Below are 19473 nucleotides of genomic sequence, written 5' to 3'. Positions count from 1 at the left end.
TCCTGATCCAGGGATCGAAACTGAGTCTCCTGCATTGGCAGGTGGATTCTTTACTGCTGAGTCACGGGGGAAGCCCACTGGTCATTCTTAGCTCATGGAAAAATATCTTTCAAGTTTTCCTACCATGAGCTGCTCCGTTGACCTCCTAAGTTATAAGATTACCCCTTACTTGGTTGTTATTGAACTCCAAAAGAGACCTATTCCTCCAAGGAAACCATCAGTCCTAGGGACCATCTCATTCAGAAGTGATCCCCACAAAGGCATGAAAGCAGGAGAGGAAGGAGGATGAGAGGGACAAAGAAATACACAGGTGAGACTTCTTGTTCTCAAACCCAGCTTCCATAACACTATTTTTGAAAGGGTAGATGCCCGGGCCCCACCCTAGAGATTCTAACCCTTTACAAATTCTGCAATGCAGCTTAGGAAGTTGTAGCTTGAAAATATCCCCACAGCTGCCTCTAATACATAATCAGAGCTGCTCCTTGCTTTGCTCATGAAATAGTTACTTAGTGTTAGTCACTCAATTGTGTTGGACTCTTTGCAACCCCATGGACTATAGCCCACCAGGCTCCTCTGCATGGAATTCTCCAGGCAAGAATACTGGAGTGGGTTGCCATCCCCTACTGCAGGGGGATCTCCCCGACCCAGGGATTGAAAACAGCATTTCCTGCATTGCAGGCAGATTCTTTACTGTCTGAGCCACTCGGGAAGCCCTTGCTCATAAAACAAGGCCCTAAGTCAGTCATCCCACAGTACATTCTTCTGATTAAGCAGGCCCTGTCTTCTTCCAAATAGGTGTGGATGTGTACATTGGCACAGTTTTATTTGTATCTTCTTTCACTTTGGTGGTTTAGTCACTAAGTCATGTCTGATTCTTGTGACCCCCATGGACTGTAGCCCACCAGGCTTCTCTGTCCATGGAATTTTTCAGGCAAGAATACTTGAGTGGGTAGCCATTCTCTTCTCCAGGGCATCTTTCCGACCCAGGGATGGAACCCACCTCTCCAGCATGGCAGGCAGAGTCTTTACCACTGAGCCACCAGGGAAACCCTTTTTACTTTGGTAGTAAAGGGATATATGCTGCCTTAACTCAATAACCATTTTTTTAATCTGGAAAAAAAATTGTCAGATTGTTTCTGAATCTTGCACATCAGTCTGTTCCTTGCCAGGATGGGTTAAGAGGGGAGGACACTGCACCTCTTATAGGAACTGCTTCCTTTGTACTATTTCAAGAATCATTCTGCCCTGCAGATAGAATTCCCTGACAGAGTTGCTAACCTGGGTCCTCCTGGCTATCCCAGAGAAGGGATACTCCTAGAATTCAGGGGGGTGGAGGTGGAGGTCGGAATGGAGGTAACCAATACAAACACACCATCAAAATCCATCAATCAGATTGCATTAAGCTTTATAACAACACAGTTTTCAGTTAGCGAGAGAAATGACAGTTTAATAACAGTTGAACAGATTTCACTCCCTCCCCCCACTCATACATATTTCCAATTTTGCTAGAACAGTTCCTGGTTCTGGAGATCTGTGAAGAGTGCTTCATGTCAAATGCTGCATTTTAATGGAATCAAACTAATGGAAAGGGACATTTGATGCAGCAGCCCTTGATGGGGGTGTCCGCAGACAGCCCTTACCCTCCCCCACCCCCTGACACTTGGTCTGACAAAAGGAGTCAGCCTGCTTGTTGCTGCCCCAATATGTGCCATCTCTGAATCGAGCAAATGAAGCGTGAGATGACCACGAAGGGGAGATGGTGGGACAAAGAGAGAGATGGTGATCAATCCCCTGTGGGTTGGGTTGCTAAAGGTTATTCATGACAAAAGACATGGCAGCCCTCTGGTCCCTGCCCCTGGGGGACCCTAAAGGAGAGAGCCCCTCTAAAAGCTTGTCTCAGATCCATGCTGCTGACGGTCTCAGAGATGGAGACCTCCCACCAACAAGACTGGTTTTGTTTTTTCACTCCCAGAGATGGCATTCATCTTTCCCAACCTCAGAGCTCTGGGCTCAGCTGCAACTCCCTTGCTCTAAGAGCAGTCCTGTGAGCCCGATTCTAAGGAGGGCCTAGGCTAAGCTTCTCCACCACCCAGGATACTCATGAAGAGAGGGACCCAACTGCCCTTCGAAGGCTCTTAGAAGAAAGGCTTCCAGGAATGTCAGCTTTTTGTTTTTGGTGAGGAACGTGCATGCCTCTGCCTTCATCAGATGAGGAGTGAGGAAGTCAAAGGGTTGTGGGATGAGACCTTTAAGGAGAAGGCTTGAGACACCTTAAGAGGGAGGATCTTGCTCCCTAGGAGTCCTGGAGCAATCAGCCACAATTAGTATTCTGGCGAAATGCCAAAGCAGAGGTTGATAGAGCAGGGGGCCTTTGCCAGATATGGGGCTAGAACTCAGGCTTCTCAAGTTAAAGTGAGAGGTCCCTGCCCAAAGTAGACCTTCCCTTCTTTCTTATCATTTAAACAAACATTCATGGCACTATCTCTGACCTTGACAGCTATTTATCCTGTCTTCAGACTGGATTAACCCATAGAAGACAAGAATTAGCAGTGGATTCTGGTGGCCAGCTGGTCAACCAGATGCTGCTACCCAAGCAGGCCTGGTACCCTATGAGCATGCCAGGGGATCCATCCCTCTGCCAACAGTATTGGAAGCAATCCTAACTGGACAAAGAAGGAGATCTACTTGGCACCCCAGCAAGGCTGAGGCTACAGATCTGGGGGATTCAGGACTCGGGTCAGGAGCCTCCCTAGCAACTCGCCAGGCTTCCAGCCACATCGCGAGCCTCATTTGTCACCCTCTTCCTGTTCCCACCGGAAATCTTGACCAGTCATTTGGTAAAACATCATGTTGAAGGGTTTGTAGAACTTCCGCAGTCTGTGGATCACATCCGGGTCAATGCGAGGATGAGTCCGACCCTTGCTCTTGCCTAAGCACCGGGGGGCACTGCTGTCTTCTGGCTTCTTTAAGCAAGGGAACCCCTTGGTTTTGTTGAAATAGAAATGTTTCTCAGTCACAACACGCTTGAGGCCTAGAAAATCCTGTACTTTGGCCATTTCCCCGGCGGGGTCCACTATGAGTCGCTCACCGCTGACGAAGAGGATCTGAGAGAGGGGGAAATACTGGAGCCAGTTTTCCAGATGCAGAGCATAGATTCCTATTCGAATGGCGCTCCAGGAGGCGTCGATCAGCCCTAGGGTCCGATTTTTGAAGGCCAGCACCTCGAAGGTGGGGATTTCGGGTTTCTTTGACAGTGTCTGGGTGTAGTCGGAGATGGCCCTGGTCACGGGGTTCCTCACCACCACGATGAGTTTGATGTCCTTGGCCATGGAGTGGATGCGTTTGGGAGCCTCATTTGTCACAAAGTAACTTGGCGTCTTCTCCATGGTTAACTGCCCATCCAAAGTCTTGGGCATCACATTTCTAGAAGAAGGAGGAAAACAAAAGAGTGGTTATTCCTATCCAGAAATAACTGAACTTGTCCCAGGAAACATATGATATAAACAGCTCAGTGGGGAGCTACCAAATAAAATTCATATACACTTGGAAGTTCTTTTTAGACATGTTAGTTGCTCAGCCGTGTCCGACTCTTTGCAACCCCATGGACTATAGACCCCCGAGCTCCTCTGTCCATGGAATTCTCCAGGCAAAAATATTGGAGTGAATATCCATTCCTTTCTCCAGGGGATCTTCCTGCCCCAGAAACTGAAGATGGGTCTTCTACACTGCAGGCAGATTCTTTACCATCTGAGCCAGCAGAGAAGCCCTTTTTAGACTGTATGTCTCACTATAGTTCTGATTAAAGTATTATCATAAGAGGCAGCAAAAAGCTTGTGCATTCATTCTTGGGAATGTTATACACCTGGCATTTAAATTGCAGCTCTAGCTCTTGCCAGTTATGTTTAACCTAGTTGGACTCTTAATTTCTCTGTGTATTAGTTTTATAATCTCTGAAATAAAGATAATGATAGCACCTACTTCACATGGTTGTAAAAGGATTAAAGGAGATAATGCTTTTAAAGCATTTAGCACAGAAGCTGGCATGTGTAAGAGCTTAATAAATCAAGGATAGGATTGTTGCAGTGGCTTTTGGAAAGTATTTGAGCTCAGCAAGACCTCAAAGGGGATCGAGCCTAAGGGTTGGCAAACTACTACCTGCCTCCTGTTTTCGTATGGCCCACAGGTAAGGATGACTTCTCATCTTTAAAGTGAAGTGAAAGTGAAAGTCACTTAGTCATATCCTACTCTTTGCGGACCCCATGGACTGTAGTTTGGATGGGGGAAAAACAAAAATAATAAGACTAACATTTTGTGGCACATGAAAATTGTATGTAATTCACATTTCAATGCTTATAAATAAATTGTCATTGGAACATGGCCACTCATTCCTTTCTGTAAAGTCTGTGGCTGCTTTTTGCATCTACATCAGCAGAGTTGAATACTTGCAAACAGAGACCGTATCACATGCAAATCTGAACACATTTCCTAACTGGCCCTTTAAGATATCATTTGCTGGCCCCTAACCTAGATGAAAAGGTCCATCTAGTCAAAGCTGTGGTTTTTGCAGTAGTCATGTATGGATGTGAGAGTTGGACAAAGAAGGCTGGGTGCCAAAGAATTGGTGCTTTCGAACTGTGGTGTTGGAGAAGACTCTTGAGAGTCCCTTGGACTGCAAGGAGATCCAACCAGTCCATCCTAAAGGAGATTAACCCTGAATATTCACTGGAAGGACTGATGCTGAAGCTGAAGCTCCAATACTTTGGCCACCTGATGTGAAGAGTCGACTCACTGGAAAAGATCCTGATGCTGGGAAAGATAGAAGGCAGGAGGAGAAGGCAACAATAGAGGACGAGATGGTTGGATGGTATCACCTACTCAATGGACATGAGTTTGAGCAAGCTCTGGGACATGGTAAAGGACAGGGAAGCCTGGTGTGCTGCAGTCCATGGGGTTGCAAAGACTCAGATATGGCCAAGCGACTGAACAACAACAAACCTAGTCAAAGGGTTTCCGTGGTGGCTCAGTGGTAAAGAATCCACCCAAAATGCAGGAGACTCGAGTTCAATCCCCAGGTCGGGAAGATCCCCTAGAGAAGGAAATGGCAACCCACTCGAGTATTCTTGCCTGGGAAATCGCATGGACAGAGGAGCCTGATGGGCTACAATCCATGGGGCAGCAAGTGAGTCATATATGGCTGAGCAACTAAACACTCAATTGTCCAACCTAGTCCAAAGGCGTCTTTATGCAAATGAGGAAACTGAAGCCCAGAGACAGGGAATCAGACAGGTTTGGTGACTTCAGCAAGTTGAGTCACATCCCTGAGCCTTATTATCTTCATCTTCAAAGTCCTGAAACTTACCTCAAGTTCAGCTGAGAATGAAATGAATGACATGTATCAATAGTGTGACATATAGTGTGACAACATCTAGCACAGAACTGGTTTCAGACATGAGATTTCTTCCTTCTTGGCTCCCAAGTTTGCTCAGTGAGGCCATGATAGGTCCCACGCCCGTGTGCTCAGTTGCTTCCTTTGTGACCCACTGGACTGTAGCCCATCAGTCCCCTCTGTCCATGGGATTCTCCAGGCAAGAATACTTGAGTGGGTTGCCATGGCCTCCTCCAGGGGATCTTTCCAACCCAGGGATTGAACTGCATCTCCTGTGTTTCCTGCATTGCAGGTGGGTTCTTTACCGTTGAGCCACTGGGGAAGCCCAATAGATCCCACACCAGGTCCCGTATCTCTTGGTTTCCTTCCCAAGGTTGCATCTCAAACCCACCCCTCCATCCCTGTTCACCTTCAGAGTGGCCTTGTCTTACTTGGGAGCTTCAAGGGACTAAAGGAGTTTGATGCTATTGGTTCTCTAATACCAATGTGGCCAGTCTATCAGTGAGAAAATGAGGCTCAAGATCCTATTATACAGTCAATTTGCTGTAGGCATATGTGGACCAAAGTTAATTGACGATAAACCTGTTCCATACCTGTTGGTACGGCAGGCCATCTGCCACCATGTACTCCATTAAGTCTATTCACTTCTGAGCCTTGCACCAAAGTGGTACATTTAGGATTACACAAGACCTCTTTGTTATGATGACACGCTTTTAAATGTCTCAGCTAATAAAACTTAATACAGACGAAGATCCCTCAGCTTCCCCTACCGTAATTAAATTTATTTACTATCGCCTGTGTGGAGAAAGAATGACTTTTCTTTTATCTCTAATTCACATGCTCTGTCAATAATTAATTGCTACTGGGTTTTGAGCTTTCTCGGCAAGCACTTTTATTAGGCAAGAGGAATGTGCCTCTTGTCTAATGCAGAGAAATTCACATGGAGTTTGATGTCGTTTGGGTATAATGATTGGGCAGTGAGCAGTTTTCAGATCAAAGCAATAGCTCTGGCCATAAATAATCATACTCATCTTGCACAGACATCCTCTCCCCAGTATTTCAAATGTCTTCACATTTGTGTGCCTCTTTGGTTTTCGTCAGATTTAATTATGTTGCTTGGAGGGGCAGTGCTAAGGAACATAGTTTTGGGGGAGTCACACTTGTCTGATTTCAGAGTTCTGACTACCCATATCACCTTGATGAAGTGACTAAACCAACCAGTATTGTTGGGCTTCCCTTGTGGCTCAGCTGGTAAAGAATCTGCCTACAATGAGGGAAACCTGGGTTAAATTCCTGGGTTGGGAAGATCCCCTGGAGAAGGAAAGGCTACCTACTCCAGTATTCTGGCCTGGAGAATTCCATGAACTGTATAGTCTCTGGGGTCGCAAAGAGTCAGATATGACTGAGCCACTTTCACTTTCACAAACCACTCTGACTCTCCATTTTCTCATCCAAAAAAATAGGGTTAATAAGTGAAAATGTTAGTCACTCAGTCGTGACCGATTCTTTGTGATCCCATGGCTCCTCTGTCCATGGAATTCCCCAGGCAAGAATACCGCAGTGGGTAGCCATTCCCTTCTCCAGGGGAATCATCCTGACCCAAGGAGTGAACTCGGATCTCCTGCATTGCAGGCAGAGACTTTACTGTCTGAGCCGCCAGGGAAGCCCAGGGTTAATAAGAGTCCCTCTCTTTTAGGATTGTAGAGAAGATAATACAGGTGAATCACTTGGAATAGTGTCCAACAAATGCCAGAATTTTAAAAGCTTAAGCCAGGGGCACACAATCCTTGGAACAACAATTGTTAGAGAAGAGCAAGGAGAAAATATTTATGTTTGACTAAATGGAAAAGCTGAACAACATGGAAACTAAGGAACTGATCTAGAAAAAAAAAAAAAAAAAGAATATTCTGATTCAAGTCCATATCACCATACTTCCTGATCAGGGGAGCTGCTATTAGTTTAGCTGGAGGTGAAGGAATATACTGATATCCCACTTTTAATCCAATTAGAGAGATTCTCTTATTTTTATTATGAAACTCATGTCATAGTATAAAAATACTAAGTAAATGTTGATGCAAAAAATACTAAAGATAGATATTTTTAATACATGGCCTTTTCCAGAATTTTGCCCCTCGGTATATATACATTGCCCTTTTATTTTGTTGCTTTTTTTTTTTAGCTGCTAGGGTTTTCTTCTCATCCGGTCTCTGCTGTTGACTTCTTAGAGCTCGGTGTTTATCTTTATACTGACCTCCTTCAAATTCATCTCCTTCACTTCAGCTAATTGCTGCAGTCTGTCATGATCTTTGTGGATCTTGAGTTTTTTATCTGAAGCATCTGAGATAAATGGTATCCAGCTTGTAAGCCAGTGTATATAGGGGAGTAAGTGCATGCCTAGTTCAGTGATCAGTGCAAATAAACAGTATCCAGCCTATATGGCTCAGATGGTAAAGAATCTGTCTGCAATTCGGGAGACAGGGGTTTGATCCCTGGGTTGGGAAGATCCCCTGGAGGAGGGAATGGCAACCCACTCCAGCATTCTTGCCTAGAGAATTCCATGGACAGAAGAGCCTGGCAGGCTACAGTCCACGGGGGGTGGCAAAGAGATGGACACGACTGAGCGACTTTCACTTTTACTTTTCAAGCCAGTATATATAGGGAAGTAAGTGTGTGCCTAGCTCGGTGATCAATGCAAACAGCAATGAGCGGAGGGGGGCTAGAGAAGGCAACAGAGAGAGTAGTGGGGAACAGAGATGCCTAAATGGCTTTGATTATCATGTTACAGATGGATACCACCATGCATTTGAGAAGAGTTCCTGCACTTGGGGCACATATGGGAAAACCGTCTCATATGTGGAATCTAGGAAAATGGTACAGATGAACCTATTTCCAGGGCAGGAATAGTGACACAGACATAGAGGACCGATATATGGACACGGGGTGGGGGGAGGGGAAGGTGGGATGAATTAAGAGATTGGAATTGACATATATACACTGTTATGCATAAAATAGCCAGCCAGTGGGAAGCAGCTATATAGCACAGACAGCTCAGCTCAGTGCTCTGTGATGACCCAGAGGGGTGAGATGGGGGTGGGAGGAAGGTCCAAGAGGGAGGGGATATATGTATACTGACAGCTGATTCACTTCAGAAACTAACACAACGTTGTAAAGCAATTATACTCCAATTAAAAAAAAAAAAAAAAAGACAACTATTGTGTGAGATATACAGGAATTTTCGCCAGTAACTAGGTATCCAGTAGATGCTCAAAATCAATGAAGGAGCAGACCCCCCTTTCCAAAAAAGATTCTGAATCAGTTATACTCATTCATTCTTTCCATAAATGCTCACATCCATAAATGGCAATATACTAGTGAACACAACAGACAAGGTCCTTTCCCCCCACAGAGCTTCTAGTATAACTGCTACATCTGATAAAAGGAGAGTTCTGTATAGTATCACATAAATAACTATTTTGATCAAAAGAGCAGGTGTTATTACTTTTCACTTTTACAAAGAAGGAAACAGACTCAGAACCTAAAGATACTTTTTCAAAGTCTCACTGGGTGAGCTTATTCTTGGCTCCTAAGCTCAATGGCCAAGCAAACATCTACCACCAGCTCCTGGCAAATAGCAGGTGCTCGGTAAATATCTGTTGAATGAATAGATGAGTAAGCCATTAGGCTCCTGTTCTAAGGCGAGCCTTTGTTGTGATGGCTTTTGTTGCCCCAATCTCACCAATTCTCAGCCCTTATCCCCTCACCAATCTACTCACCCGGGTCCTTATTTCAGCAGCAATTTCTTTACCTAGAAATAGCTAGATATTTCTAGATATCTGTCTGTCTGTCTGTCTATCTACCTAGGTATTTCTAGATACAGCTATTTCTATATCTAGAAATAGAGCCTCCTTATTCCTAAAAAAGAAAAAAAAAAAAAAAAAAAACTAGAGGAGACAGCTCTCTAAAGTGTAAGACCAACCCCTCCCCACAAGGGCTTTGCATCTTATCTCCTTCTACCTTCTCAGGAACTTTTCATCCCAACTTTCCTTCTCTCTCCTGGTTTTAGGTAAGTTCTTTTTGGCTGGATATGACATTTCACCAAGCCCATGCTCTCACATCTTTATGTGCTTGAGGAACGGGGAGGTGACCAGTCGTGCCAGAGGGGAGTGAGCAAGGCTAAGGAAGTAAGGAAACAAGGTCAGGGGGTGTGGAGGAAAAGACCATGAGGTTGAGGGCAGGGGCTGCTGTTCATATGGGCCACGGGCAAGACACTGGGATTTATTCCTTATATGATGAGGAACCACTGGAGAACAGGAAACAGGAGAACATAAGCTTTACATTTTAAGAGATCTTTCTCCAGCTGCTTTGCTGAGAACACACAGATATTTGGCAAGAGCAGAAGGAAGGCTGCCTGCTAAGAGGCCATTGCTGGAGGGTAGGTCAGAGATGGGGGTGCAGGGACGCAGGTGGAGAGGGCAACCCAGGAAGTAGCGTTCAGAATTGGGATGGCTTTAAAAAGTAGGGCCAATAGTCCCTCAGGATGGGTGGGATGTGTGTAAAGAGAGAGTGTCTTAGAAGACTCCAAGACTGTTGGCCTGAGCTGATGATTAAGTAGTAGTTTATCAACGTGGAGAACCCTGGAAAAGAAGCCAGTTTGAGGGGAAGAAACCAAGTCTGATTTTGGACTTGTAATCTGAGATACTCACATGGAGGAGTTGATACCGGAGTCTGAAACTCAAGGGAGATGCCAGTTGGAAGTGGACATTTACATCACGTGTTCACAATCCACTTGCCGGAAAAGTAGGGTGAAGGAATATCAGAGTCTCTTTAACTTCACTAGGAAAAGGTGGGAAATGATTTTTGCCTATCTGGGGAGTCCTTTTGAAGAGACACAGGAGACACGAGTTTGATCCCTGAGTCGGGAAGTTCCACCAGAGGAGGAAATGGCAACCCACTCCAGTATTCTAGCCTGAAGAATTCCATGGACAGAGAAGCCTCATAAGCTACAGTTCAAAAGGGTCACAACGAGTCAGACATGACTGAGTGACTAAGCACACACTTGAATAGGAAAAGTGTTGATAGACACTGATGTGCAAAAAGAAATTTTAACTCCATCACCAAGATTTTCACCAACTCCTTTGAATTCCCAGGGTCTCTGATAACTTTCTGTGTTACACAGCTTAAAATAATGTCATCATATGGTTAGGATAATGTCATAATGAGAGAAGGAAATGGCAACCCACTCCAGTATTCTTGCCTGGAAAATCCCAGGGACAGAGGAGCTTGGTGGACGACAGCACCAGGGGTCCCAAAAGAGTCAGACATGACTAAGCAACTGAACAACAGTTAACATCACAATATGGTTGGTTCCCATGCCCTCCATGACTAAGCTCAGTTTCTGGAAGACTTGGGCAATGTTTCATTCACCTGTGTATCCCCAGTGCTTCACACGGTCCCTACTGCATGGCAACTGCCCCATAATGATGTGTGGGTTTGGGGAGAATGAATGAATGACATACAAATGGAAACATGATCCTTGGAAGTCAAGAGAACCGGGGCAGTTTGGAGGGCTCCTCTAAGTAGGTTTGTGGTGTATGGGGTTCAGCGTTTCTGAATTCCACTTCATCTCCTGTCTGAAGGGCCCTGCACTGCAGCAGGGACCATATGGTGAGAAAACACTGCATCTGTGCTTGGAACGGCTTGTTAACAGTATCTGGGGTGCCCAGAGCAGCCGCGACATCGGCATCAACACACCATCCTGAAGCCGAGAATCATCCCGCAAGATCACACAGTTGCTCTCACAGCCCCAAATGTTTATGAGACACGAGCCAACAGGCTCTCCAAGCTCCCCCACCTCCGATCTGCCGGTGGGGGTAGTGGGCTGGGCACAAGCCCCATCTGGATGCAGGTCACCATCTGGGGCAACAGCTTTAACAACAGAGATCCCACAGTAGTTATCAGGTGCCATTTACTGTACGTGCTGTTTGGAGGCTGAGTTCAAATCCTGATACCAGCTCCAGGTCTCCAAACACTTTCAGACCCCGGGCTCCACATCCTGGTGGTTAAAAAGCACAGACTCCGGATGAACCGAATCTGGATTCACTTACTGTGACAGAGCAGATCCTTCCCAGCACAGACCCTCCCCATATCCTTTGCTTTAGTTCCTCTCTGAAGTCCCTAGATAACAGTAACTGATGCGCATTTCCTGAGTTGTCTTACAGATGTTAAAACTCCCAGCAAATTAGATGTTAACTATCAATACTAGATAACCATGCGCACACAGCCCCCAGGCTTCTCAGAGCCTAAGGACTGGTAGTGTTAACCCCTGTGATGCCGCCATCTGATTGGCTCATACTTTACCATCAGCCAATCAGAGAATTGTGCACAAGCAGATCACATACCCTGTGATCCCCCTCCCTCTCTCAGCCTTTAAAAATGCTTTCCTGAAACCCCTCTGGGAGTTTGGGTGTTTTGAGCTCTAGCTGTCATGGACTCCTTGTGTGCTGCCGTGCAATAAACATTGCATTTTCCTTCCCCACAACCAGCAGCTGGTGTCAGTAGGTCGGTTTTATTTTGGGTGGGCAAGTGGACCTAAGTTTGGTTTAGTAACGTTATTAGCCACTTGACTCTGGGCAAATTACTAACCTAATATTTTGTGGCATAATCAGGGGGAAAAAAAAAATAGCCGTCATGCTGATAATACCTATTTCATAGGGATTCCGGGAAGGTTATATGAGTTCATGGGCTTCCCAGGTGGGGCTAGTGGTAAAGAACCTGCCTGCCAATGCAGGAGATGTAAGAGACACAGGTTTGATCCCTGGGTCGGGAAGATCCCCTGGAGGAGGTCATGGTAACCCAATCCAGTATTCTTGTCTGGAGAATCCAATGGACAGAGGAGACTGCAGGGTTACAGTCCATAGGTTTGCAGAGTCTGAATGACTGAAGCAACTTAGCACACACGCACATGAGTTAATATCTGAAAGAGTGCCTCACTGATAGTAGGTTCTCAATACATTAGTTGTGAATTATTAAAACAACTTTCTTAAAAAGGTACTCCTATCCTCCCCACTTTAGAGGTCAGGAAACTGAGACTCAGTGAAATTGATTTGTTAGTCCCAAGTCACAATAAGGGGAACTGAAATTCAAATCCCAGGTCCATCCTGCACATTAGCCCAAGCTCTCAGTTACTGCCTAGCAATGCTTCACCAAAAAACAGAGGCTCAGCAAAGTTACATGACTGGGTCAAGGTCACTCTGATGGTAGGTGGCAAAGCTGGATTTTGAGCCTCATTATATGTGTTGTAAAGGTGGGTTGTTACTGACTCACCACTGGGAGTTACAGAAACCCAGGCCAGAAGCCCCAGAAATTCTTGCCAGATCAAACTCCATCATTTAATTTGTGATATCTCTCTCTGGGGCATCATCAACTGAAGCAAATGGACACCATCATGGATGCCGAGGGAGAAGGTGATCACCCATGTAAGATGTAAAGAGTCCATTCTCTCTGGAAGGGTCAGCAGTTGAGCCTGCTTTTGGCTTGCCTGAATCAGATGTATACAGACACCTCACATTTTCCCAAATGCATTATCCAGTGGGATAAATGGTGCATAAATGAGCAATATTTTCTGAGCCTTCCTCATAAACTGTAACTCAAGAGAATGGTTGCTAGAGCAAGGGCATGAGGTAGGGCTGTCTCCTCTGCAATGAAGAAAGAAACTTAGAAAGTCAGTCGGGTACCTGCTACTTGCCCAGCACTGAGCCATACAATTTCACGTATTATGCTGGCTCAACCTCACCAGTGCCATATGAATCCCTGTGCCCATTACAGAGATGTGGAAACTGAGTCCAAGAGACAATAAACCCTGCTCCAGACCACAGAGCTAGACCCTTTTCTGCCTCATCCTGTTGGAGTTCATGCTGCTTTTCAAAGTCAACTTTTATGAATCTTGAAATCCCTGAAGGTGAAAAGTCAAACCCTTGGGAAACCACATTTCTTATAAAGAAGACCCAAGAAAAGCAGCCTTTTCCAGGGCCTTGTGGCTAAGGACCACATTGAAGCTGAGAAAGAAGGGATCCTGAGTGAGAGCTCTGACTTAAGAACTAACTTGCCAAATGGGTTTAAGACAGGGATTTTTCTGTTTCTGGACCTGTACCATGAAAGGGCTATGCTAATACAAATTCTCTGGTTGATTGCATCCAGTTTTGCTGGTGCTTATTATGTCAGGCATACAGTGATGATAAAGCGGGCATGGTACCTGCCTGGCAATAGACCACGAGTTCCCTGAAGAACACATGTGAATTTCCCACTTAAAAAAAAAAAAAGTATTTATTTACTTATTTATTATTTTTGGCAGCACTAGGTCTTCACACACAGAATTTCTCTAGTTGCAACAAGCGGTGACTACTTTCCAGGTGTGGTGCACGGGCTTTTCACTGCGGTGGCTTCTCTTGTTGTGAACCATGGGCCCTAGGTGCACAGGCTTAGTTGCCCCGTGGTGTATGGAATCTTCCCAGACAAGGGGTCGAACCCGTGTCCCCTGCATCGGCAGGCAGATTCTCAGTCATTGGACCACCAGGGAAGTTTGAGTTTCCATATCTGTCAAGTGACCTGTGGTTCAGATGCAGCATCTCTGTTGTGGGCAGAAGTCTCTTTTCAGACAAAATTGCATCTGCCTCCAAGAGAGAGAAGAGGGTGAGAGAAAAAGTGTGGGTAGAGGAGAGAAGAGGAGGGGGAGAGGAGAAGGGAAGGATGAAGGTGATTAGAAAGGAGAAGAAAGAGAAAGAAAGACAAGAGAAAGGGAAGGAGTGGGGAAGGAGGAGGAGGAGGAAGGAAAGGACCTAGGCTGTGAGAAAAGGCAAAGAATGTAACTAACTGGAAAAGAAAGAGGAAAGCATTCCAGTTTTGAATGACATACAACCGCATGGTGGGAGACAGCCATATACCCAGATCGCAGGAATTTTTGTGGTTTCAAAGTTAGTGCCAGGCAGACCCAGATATGTTAGGATTTATGAAAGAAAAAGACAGGAAACCATTTCATTAATTTGGCCACTACTTGTGCCAACTCTGTGCCGAGATCAAGAGAGAAAATGAAGAGCGAGATCTCGCCCTGAAGAAGTCTTCGTCTTCTAAAACAGCAAAGACAGTCTAGGAGGCCAATCCTTGTGTCTCAGGATTCACAGAGATCCACGAGTTTCAGAGAGGGGGATCATTGACTGAGGGCTGACTTGATTCCAGAGTCCACGATCACCTTCTTCAGAAGCTCATCAGCGGGAGCTCGTCCTGACAAAGGCAGGTGACTCAGTGTTCATCTTTGGGGCTCCATCTCTAAACCACAACTAGCTTTGAGCAACATGTTTCATGTCTTTGATCCTCAGTTTCATCATCTGTCAAACGGGTGTAACAGCATCTCTTCCTCATTCACCGGAAAACGTGCCCAGCACAGAGCAAATATTGGTCAGTGCCCCCTGTTATTACTGCTTGTAAAACGCAGCACAGAGCAGATGCCAACAAATCTGTGTGTTGACTGAGTGAAGGAGACAAGTCCCGCTTAAGTTCTGAATCCAAACACCTAAAATTGGCTGCCTAATACATATGTTGTTGTTGTTTAGCCCCAAAGTTGTGTCCGATGCTGCGACCCTATGGACTGTAGCCTGCCAGGCTCCCCTGTCCATGGGATCTCCCAGGCAAGCAAACTGGAGTGGGTTGCCAATTCCTTCTCCAGGGGACTTCTTGATCCAGGGATTGAACCTGCGTCTCCTGCATTGCAGGTGGATTCTTCACCACTGAGACATCTGGGAAGACTCCCTAATACATACACCCCTCTGTATATGATGACCCTGATTGACAGAAATGGACTTCTCCAATGGGCATTGATATGACCGATTCTGAAAGCACCGAAACTCTTCTGTTTGGCATAGAATCCAGGGAATTTCTAGAAATCTCATTTGCTGTGCCATCCCAGGGTGCCCAAGCACTTGGGAAGCTTCAGTGATAGACAGAGCTTGACCACTTTATAGGGCCCATGCCTCAAACTGCACGAATCACAGGCTTGCTTTTATTTCTCCTTATCATCTCTGGCTTCTCCCAGTTCGCCCACTGGGCTTCAGCATCAACAGACCACCATACGATAGAAGCTGAATCACTCATATGGTCTGATTTTAGAAAACACATATGGACAAAAAGCAACTATGAAGCCAACAATCCCTTAAAATGAATTTGTGACTGAGTCATCACCACTGAATCTACATTTTTAAAATTGGCTATCTGTGTGCCTATGGGATTTTTAGATTAAGTTGACACTTATTAAGTGTTTGGTATCTCTAGGGATGTGAAGGTCCTGTGCAATAATTCCTGAGCCCACAGGCTGGGAAGCAGGGCTCTAAAACCTAAGCCTTTGCCTGCTGACAACCTCAGCTCCATCAGCGTCTTCTTATCCACAACGCTCCCTCCAATCCTTCCTCTTTCGTTATTGGCCCACCTCATTCCAGAGATTCCAAAGCAAGATGCTTTCTGATTTTAAAGGAACAGGATTATGGCTCACTTCACCTGCCCCTGACTGGGGACTCCACCCAGAACGTACTTCTCTGTTACTTTATTCATACACATTCAAAGAGCGCCCTGCTGCAGAACCTCACACACCAACTTCTATCAGCTGTTTTACTGTAGCTTCTTTCCTCAGGTTCAGTGTTTCCAAGGGCAGGTGCCACGATTAACTGATGATTCCAGAGATGTCAGCATTGTCTGCCCGGGTGCCATGTGCCCACGATCTAACAGACGGTGACAGGAGAAGGCACCTCTCGGGAAGGCGGCATTCCAGGTCTCTGTACCTCACACTGCGCTCCCAGCTGTGTGTCAGCTCAGCACTGCCTCGGGGATACTGCCAGCCCTGCTTCCTTCTCACCAGCATTCTGCGGCTGAGCCAAGCCCTGCTTGCTCCGGCTGAGTCCACCTCTCTCACCCTTATTTATGCACGTCTTAGCCTTCCTGCCTGGCTCTGCCATCCTCACCCTAAAGGACTTTGGGCTGAGACTTTCCCGGCAGTCCAGTGGTTAAGACTCCACACTTCCCATGCAGGGATGCTGGGGATGTACGTTCGATCCCCGGTCTGGGAACTAAGATTCCATGTGCTGCATGGTGTGGCCAAATAAATAAATAAATGATAAAAATAAATACAGGACTTTGGGAAACCTATTTAACCACCTCCAGCCTCAGTTCCCTCAGATGATGAGGATCCCAAGCAAGAACTATCTCAGAACATGTCAGGTTGAAAGGGGTGGTGCTTATGATACTGCAATAGAATAAGCGTTTGTGCCCCACCCAAATCACATGTTAAGTCCTAACACCCACTGGGATGGAATTAGGGGGTGTGGCCTTTGAGAGGGTATTAGGTCATAGGGTGGTGCTCTCATGAACAGGATTAGTGCCCTTGTAAAAGAGACCCTAGAAAGCTCCCTCCCTACTTCTGCTAGGTAAGTACATAGTGAAAAGATAGTCCTCTCTGAACCTGGAAACAGGTCTTCAGCAGACAGTGAATCTGCCAACACTTTGATCTTGAAATTCCCAGCCTTCAGAACTGTAAGAAATAAATGTTGCTTAAGCCACCCAGGCCATGATACTTTTGTTATAGCAGCCCAAACAAAGGAAGGCTCAGCACAGTGCCTGGAAGGAATTAGCTTCTCAGTACGAGTGTTAACTACTGTGTTGCTATATTTATGAACCCTGTTTATTCACTGTGCATTCACAGAGAATGCCATCTTTAGGACTTGTGCTGACGGTGAGGTTATTTCATGTTTACCTCAGGTGCACCTTAAAACAAACTTTGTTTTTGTAAATAATTTGCACACATCTCTTCCTTGTTGATGCAAGGAACCTGATCGGCTAGAGGGATATGACTCAGTCAAAGCACTCTATGTTTTATTGGTGGAAATGTTGCTCAGGTCAACTCATGCCTGGCCATGGACATTTGTAAATAACTCGATCAAGATAGAAGCATCCACTCATACTTGACAGCTGTGAATTGTGCTGGGAAGAAGAGTGCTTCATCATACGGCCAGGCACCAGCTCTAGTGCTGAAGGAAACTCTTCTCTGTGATGAGAGACTGTAGCCCAGAAACCCTTTTTCTCTACGTTTGGCCGGAATGGCAGGACCTCCTATCCTACAAACTGCCCAGGTAAGAACCTTCCATGAATGTCTTTCAGATATTTCCTTCATAAAGTTGCTTCCCCAAATCAAGATCTCTAGCTTCAATGATGCACAGCACAATCATTAATTAATCAGTGCACCCTGCCAGGCCTGTACTTAGACCTGGCTTTCACAGCTTGAGGTGCATGAAATACTAAACAGATTTTCAAACCCATCCATCCGATCGTATAACAGATGGAGAAATGACAGATAGGAAAGAAGATCAGTGCACACCTAGAAAGATATACACAAACACACACACACAATGCCTCAGAGATTCTAATATTATATCATCAGATATTTATGCACACCCAACTCCTACAGAGTGTTTCTCTCTCTCTCTCACCCCCACCCCCGCCCCACCCACCATCCACCCCTACTCCCGCTTTTCCCGTTCCTGGCTCCTTCTCATTATTCAAGTCTTGGCTCAAACATCCCCAACTCAGAGGGGCAATCCCCTTACCCAGGCACCATCTAAATCACTCTGCTTCACACTGGCCTCTTTTGTTCACTTCCTAGGGCTCCTTATTATCTGACATTATCTTGTTTATGTGTTCATTTTCTTGTGTCTGGTCTGTCCCTAAAGGAAAGTGAAGTGAAAGTCACTTAGTCATGTCTGACCCTTTTCGACCCCATGGACTATATAGCCCATGGAATTCTCCAGGCCAGAATACTGGAGTGGGTAGCCTTTCCCTTCTCCAGGGGATCTTCCCACCCATGGATCGACCAGGTCTCCTGCATTTCAGGGGGATTCTTTACCAGGAAGCTCCAAAGAAGGAAGACAGTCTGGCACTCATGTATATTGCTGACTCACTCAGCATCTCACTTAGTGCCTAGAATTGAGACATGGGTCACAATAAATATTTGCCCAAGAATTGGAAGAGATAAAGGAAGGAAGGAAAACACAGAGCCCAGTTGGAAAGATGAGAAGGGAGAAAAAAGGAAACGAGGAAGGAAGAAAGGGAGGGAGGTTTGGAGGGAGGTTCGGAGATAAGGAGGAAGAAAGGATGGGAGTAAGAATGGAGAGTTGGCTTCTTGTCGTCATTCGGGTCTTACATTAAATGCATGACTTTGGGCTATTATGAAAGCCATGAGTCACATGGAAATATTTAAATGTAAATTAATTAAAATTAAATTGAATTAAAGATTTAATTTCTCAGGAACGGTAGCTATATCTCAAGTGCTCAATAGCTACAAATGACCAATAGCTACTGTGTTGGAAGTACAGCTCTAGTACATTCCATCATCACCTAATGTTCTATAGGATGACGCAGGTCTGGTCCATCAGCTATGATTTTTGTGACATCACACAGCACGTAAAATTCATCTCTCAGAGAGGCTCTCCCTGATCATTCTACCAAAAATCATGCCTGCTCCGAGTCACTCTCTATCCCGTTGTTCTGCTTTCTCATCTTCTTCACACTTTGTGGTGTTGGTCAAGATTTGGAATTATCCACTTTACTTGTTATTGGTTCACATGACTTCTGATGCCTTTCTATCTGAAATTGAACTCTACAATGGCAGAACTTTGTCTTGTTCACTAGGTATTATATCTATCTTTAATAAAGCATGTTATATAACAGGTACTTAATAAATAACAGGAAATAAATGGATGACCCCTCTGAATGGGCACACGCGCATTCTTACACACTCATTTCATGCATTCACACAGCGGGACAAGGAAGGTGAAGTAAGAGCTAAGTTGGTGGCAGGTGGGCCTCCGTCTCTTTACCACTAGTTAATGCGTCCATGCTTATTTGCTCAGTAGTGTCTGACCCTTTGTGATCCCACGGACTATAACCCGCCAGTCTCCTCTGTCTGTTGGATTTCACAGGCAAGAATACTGGAGTGGGTTGCCATTTCCTCCTCCATGGATCTTCTCAACCCAGGGATCAAACCCTTGTCTCTT

At 45.5% G+C, this 19473-nt stretch overlaps 1 protein-coding gene across 1 annotated transcript in view; it reads right to left on the bottom strand.

The window, feature by feature from the left end:
* Positions 1 to 2786: 2786 nt before the first annotated feature.
* Positions 2787 to 19473, bottom strand: part of HS3ST4 (heparan sulfate-glucosamine 3-sulfotransferase 4) — a 474138-nt gene continuing 457451 nt past the window's right edge. The window contains exon 2 of the mRNA XM_061153994.1: positions 2787 to 3423. Coding sequence (XP_061009977.1) covers positions 2787 to 3423 — 637 coding nt within the window. The remainder of the gene's footprint in view (positions 3424 to 19473) is intronic.

This window comes from Dama dama, chromosome 10, assembly GCF_033118175.1.
Source record: "Dama dama isolate Ldn47 chromosome 10, ASM3311817v1, whole genome shotgun sequence".
In the NCBI taxonomy this organism is placed as follows: Eukaryota; Metazoa; Chordata; class Mammalia; order Artiodactyla; family Cervidae; genus Dama; species Dama dama.
Note: the sequence above shows the minus strand (reverse complement) of the source record. Positions and strands in the feature narration are given on the sequence as shown.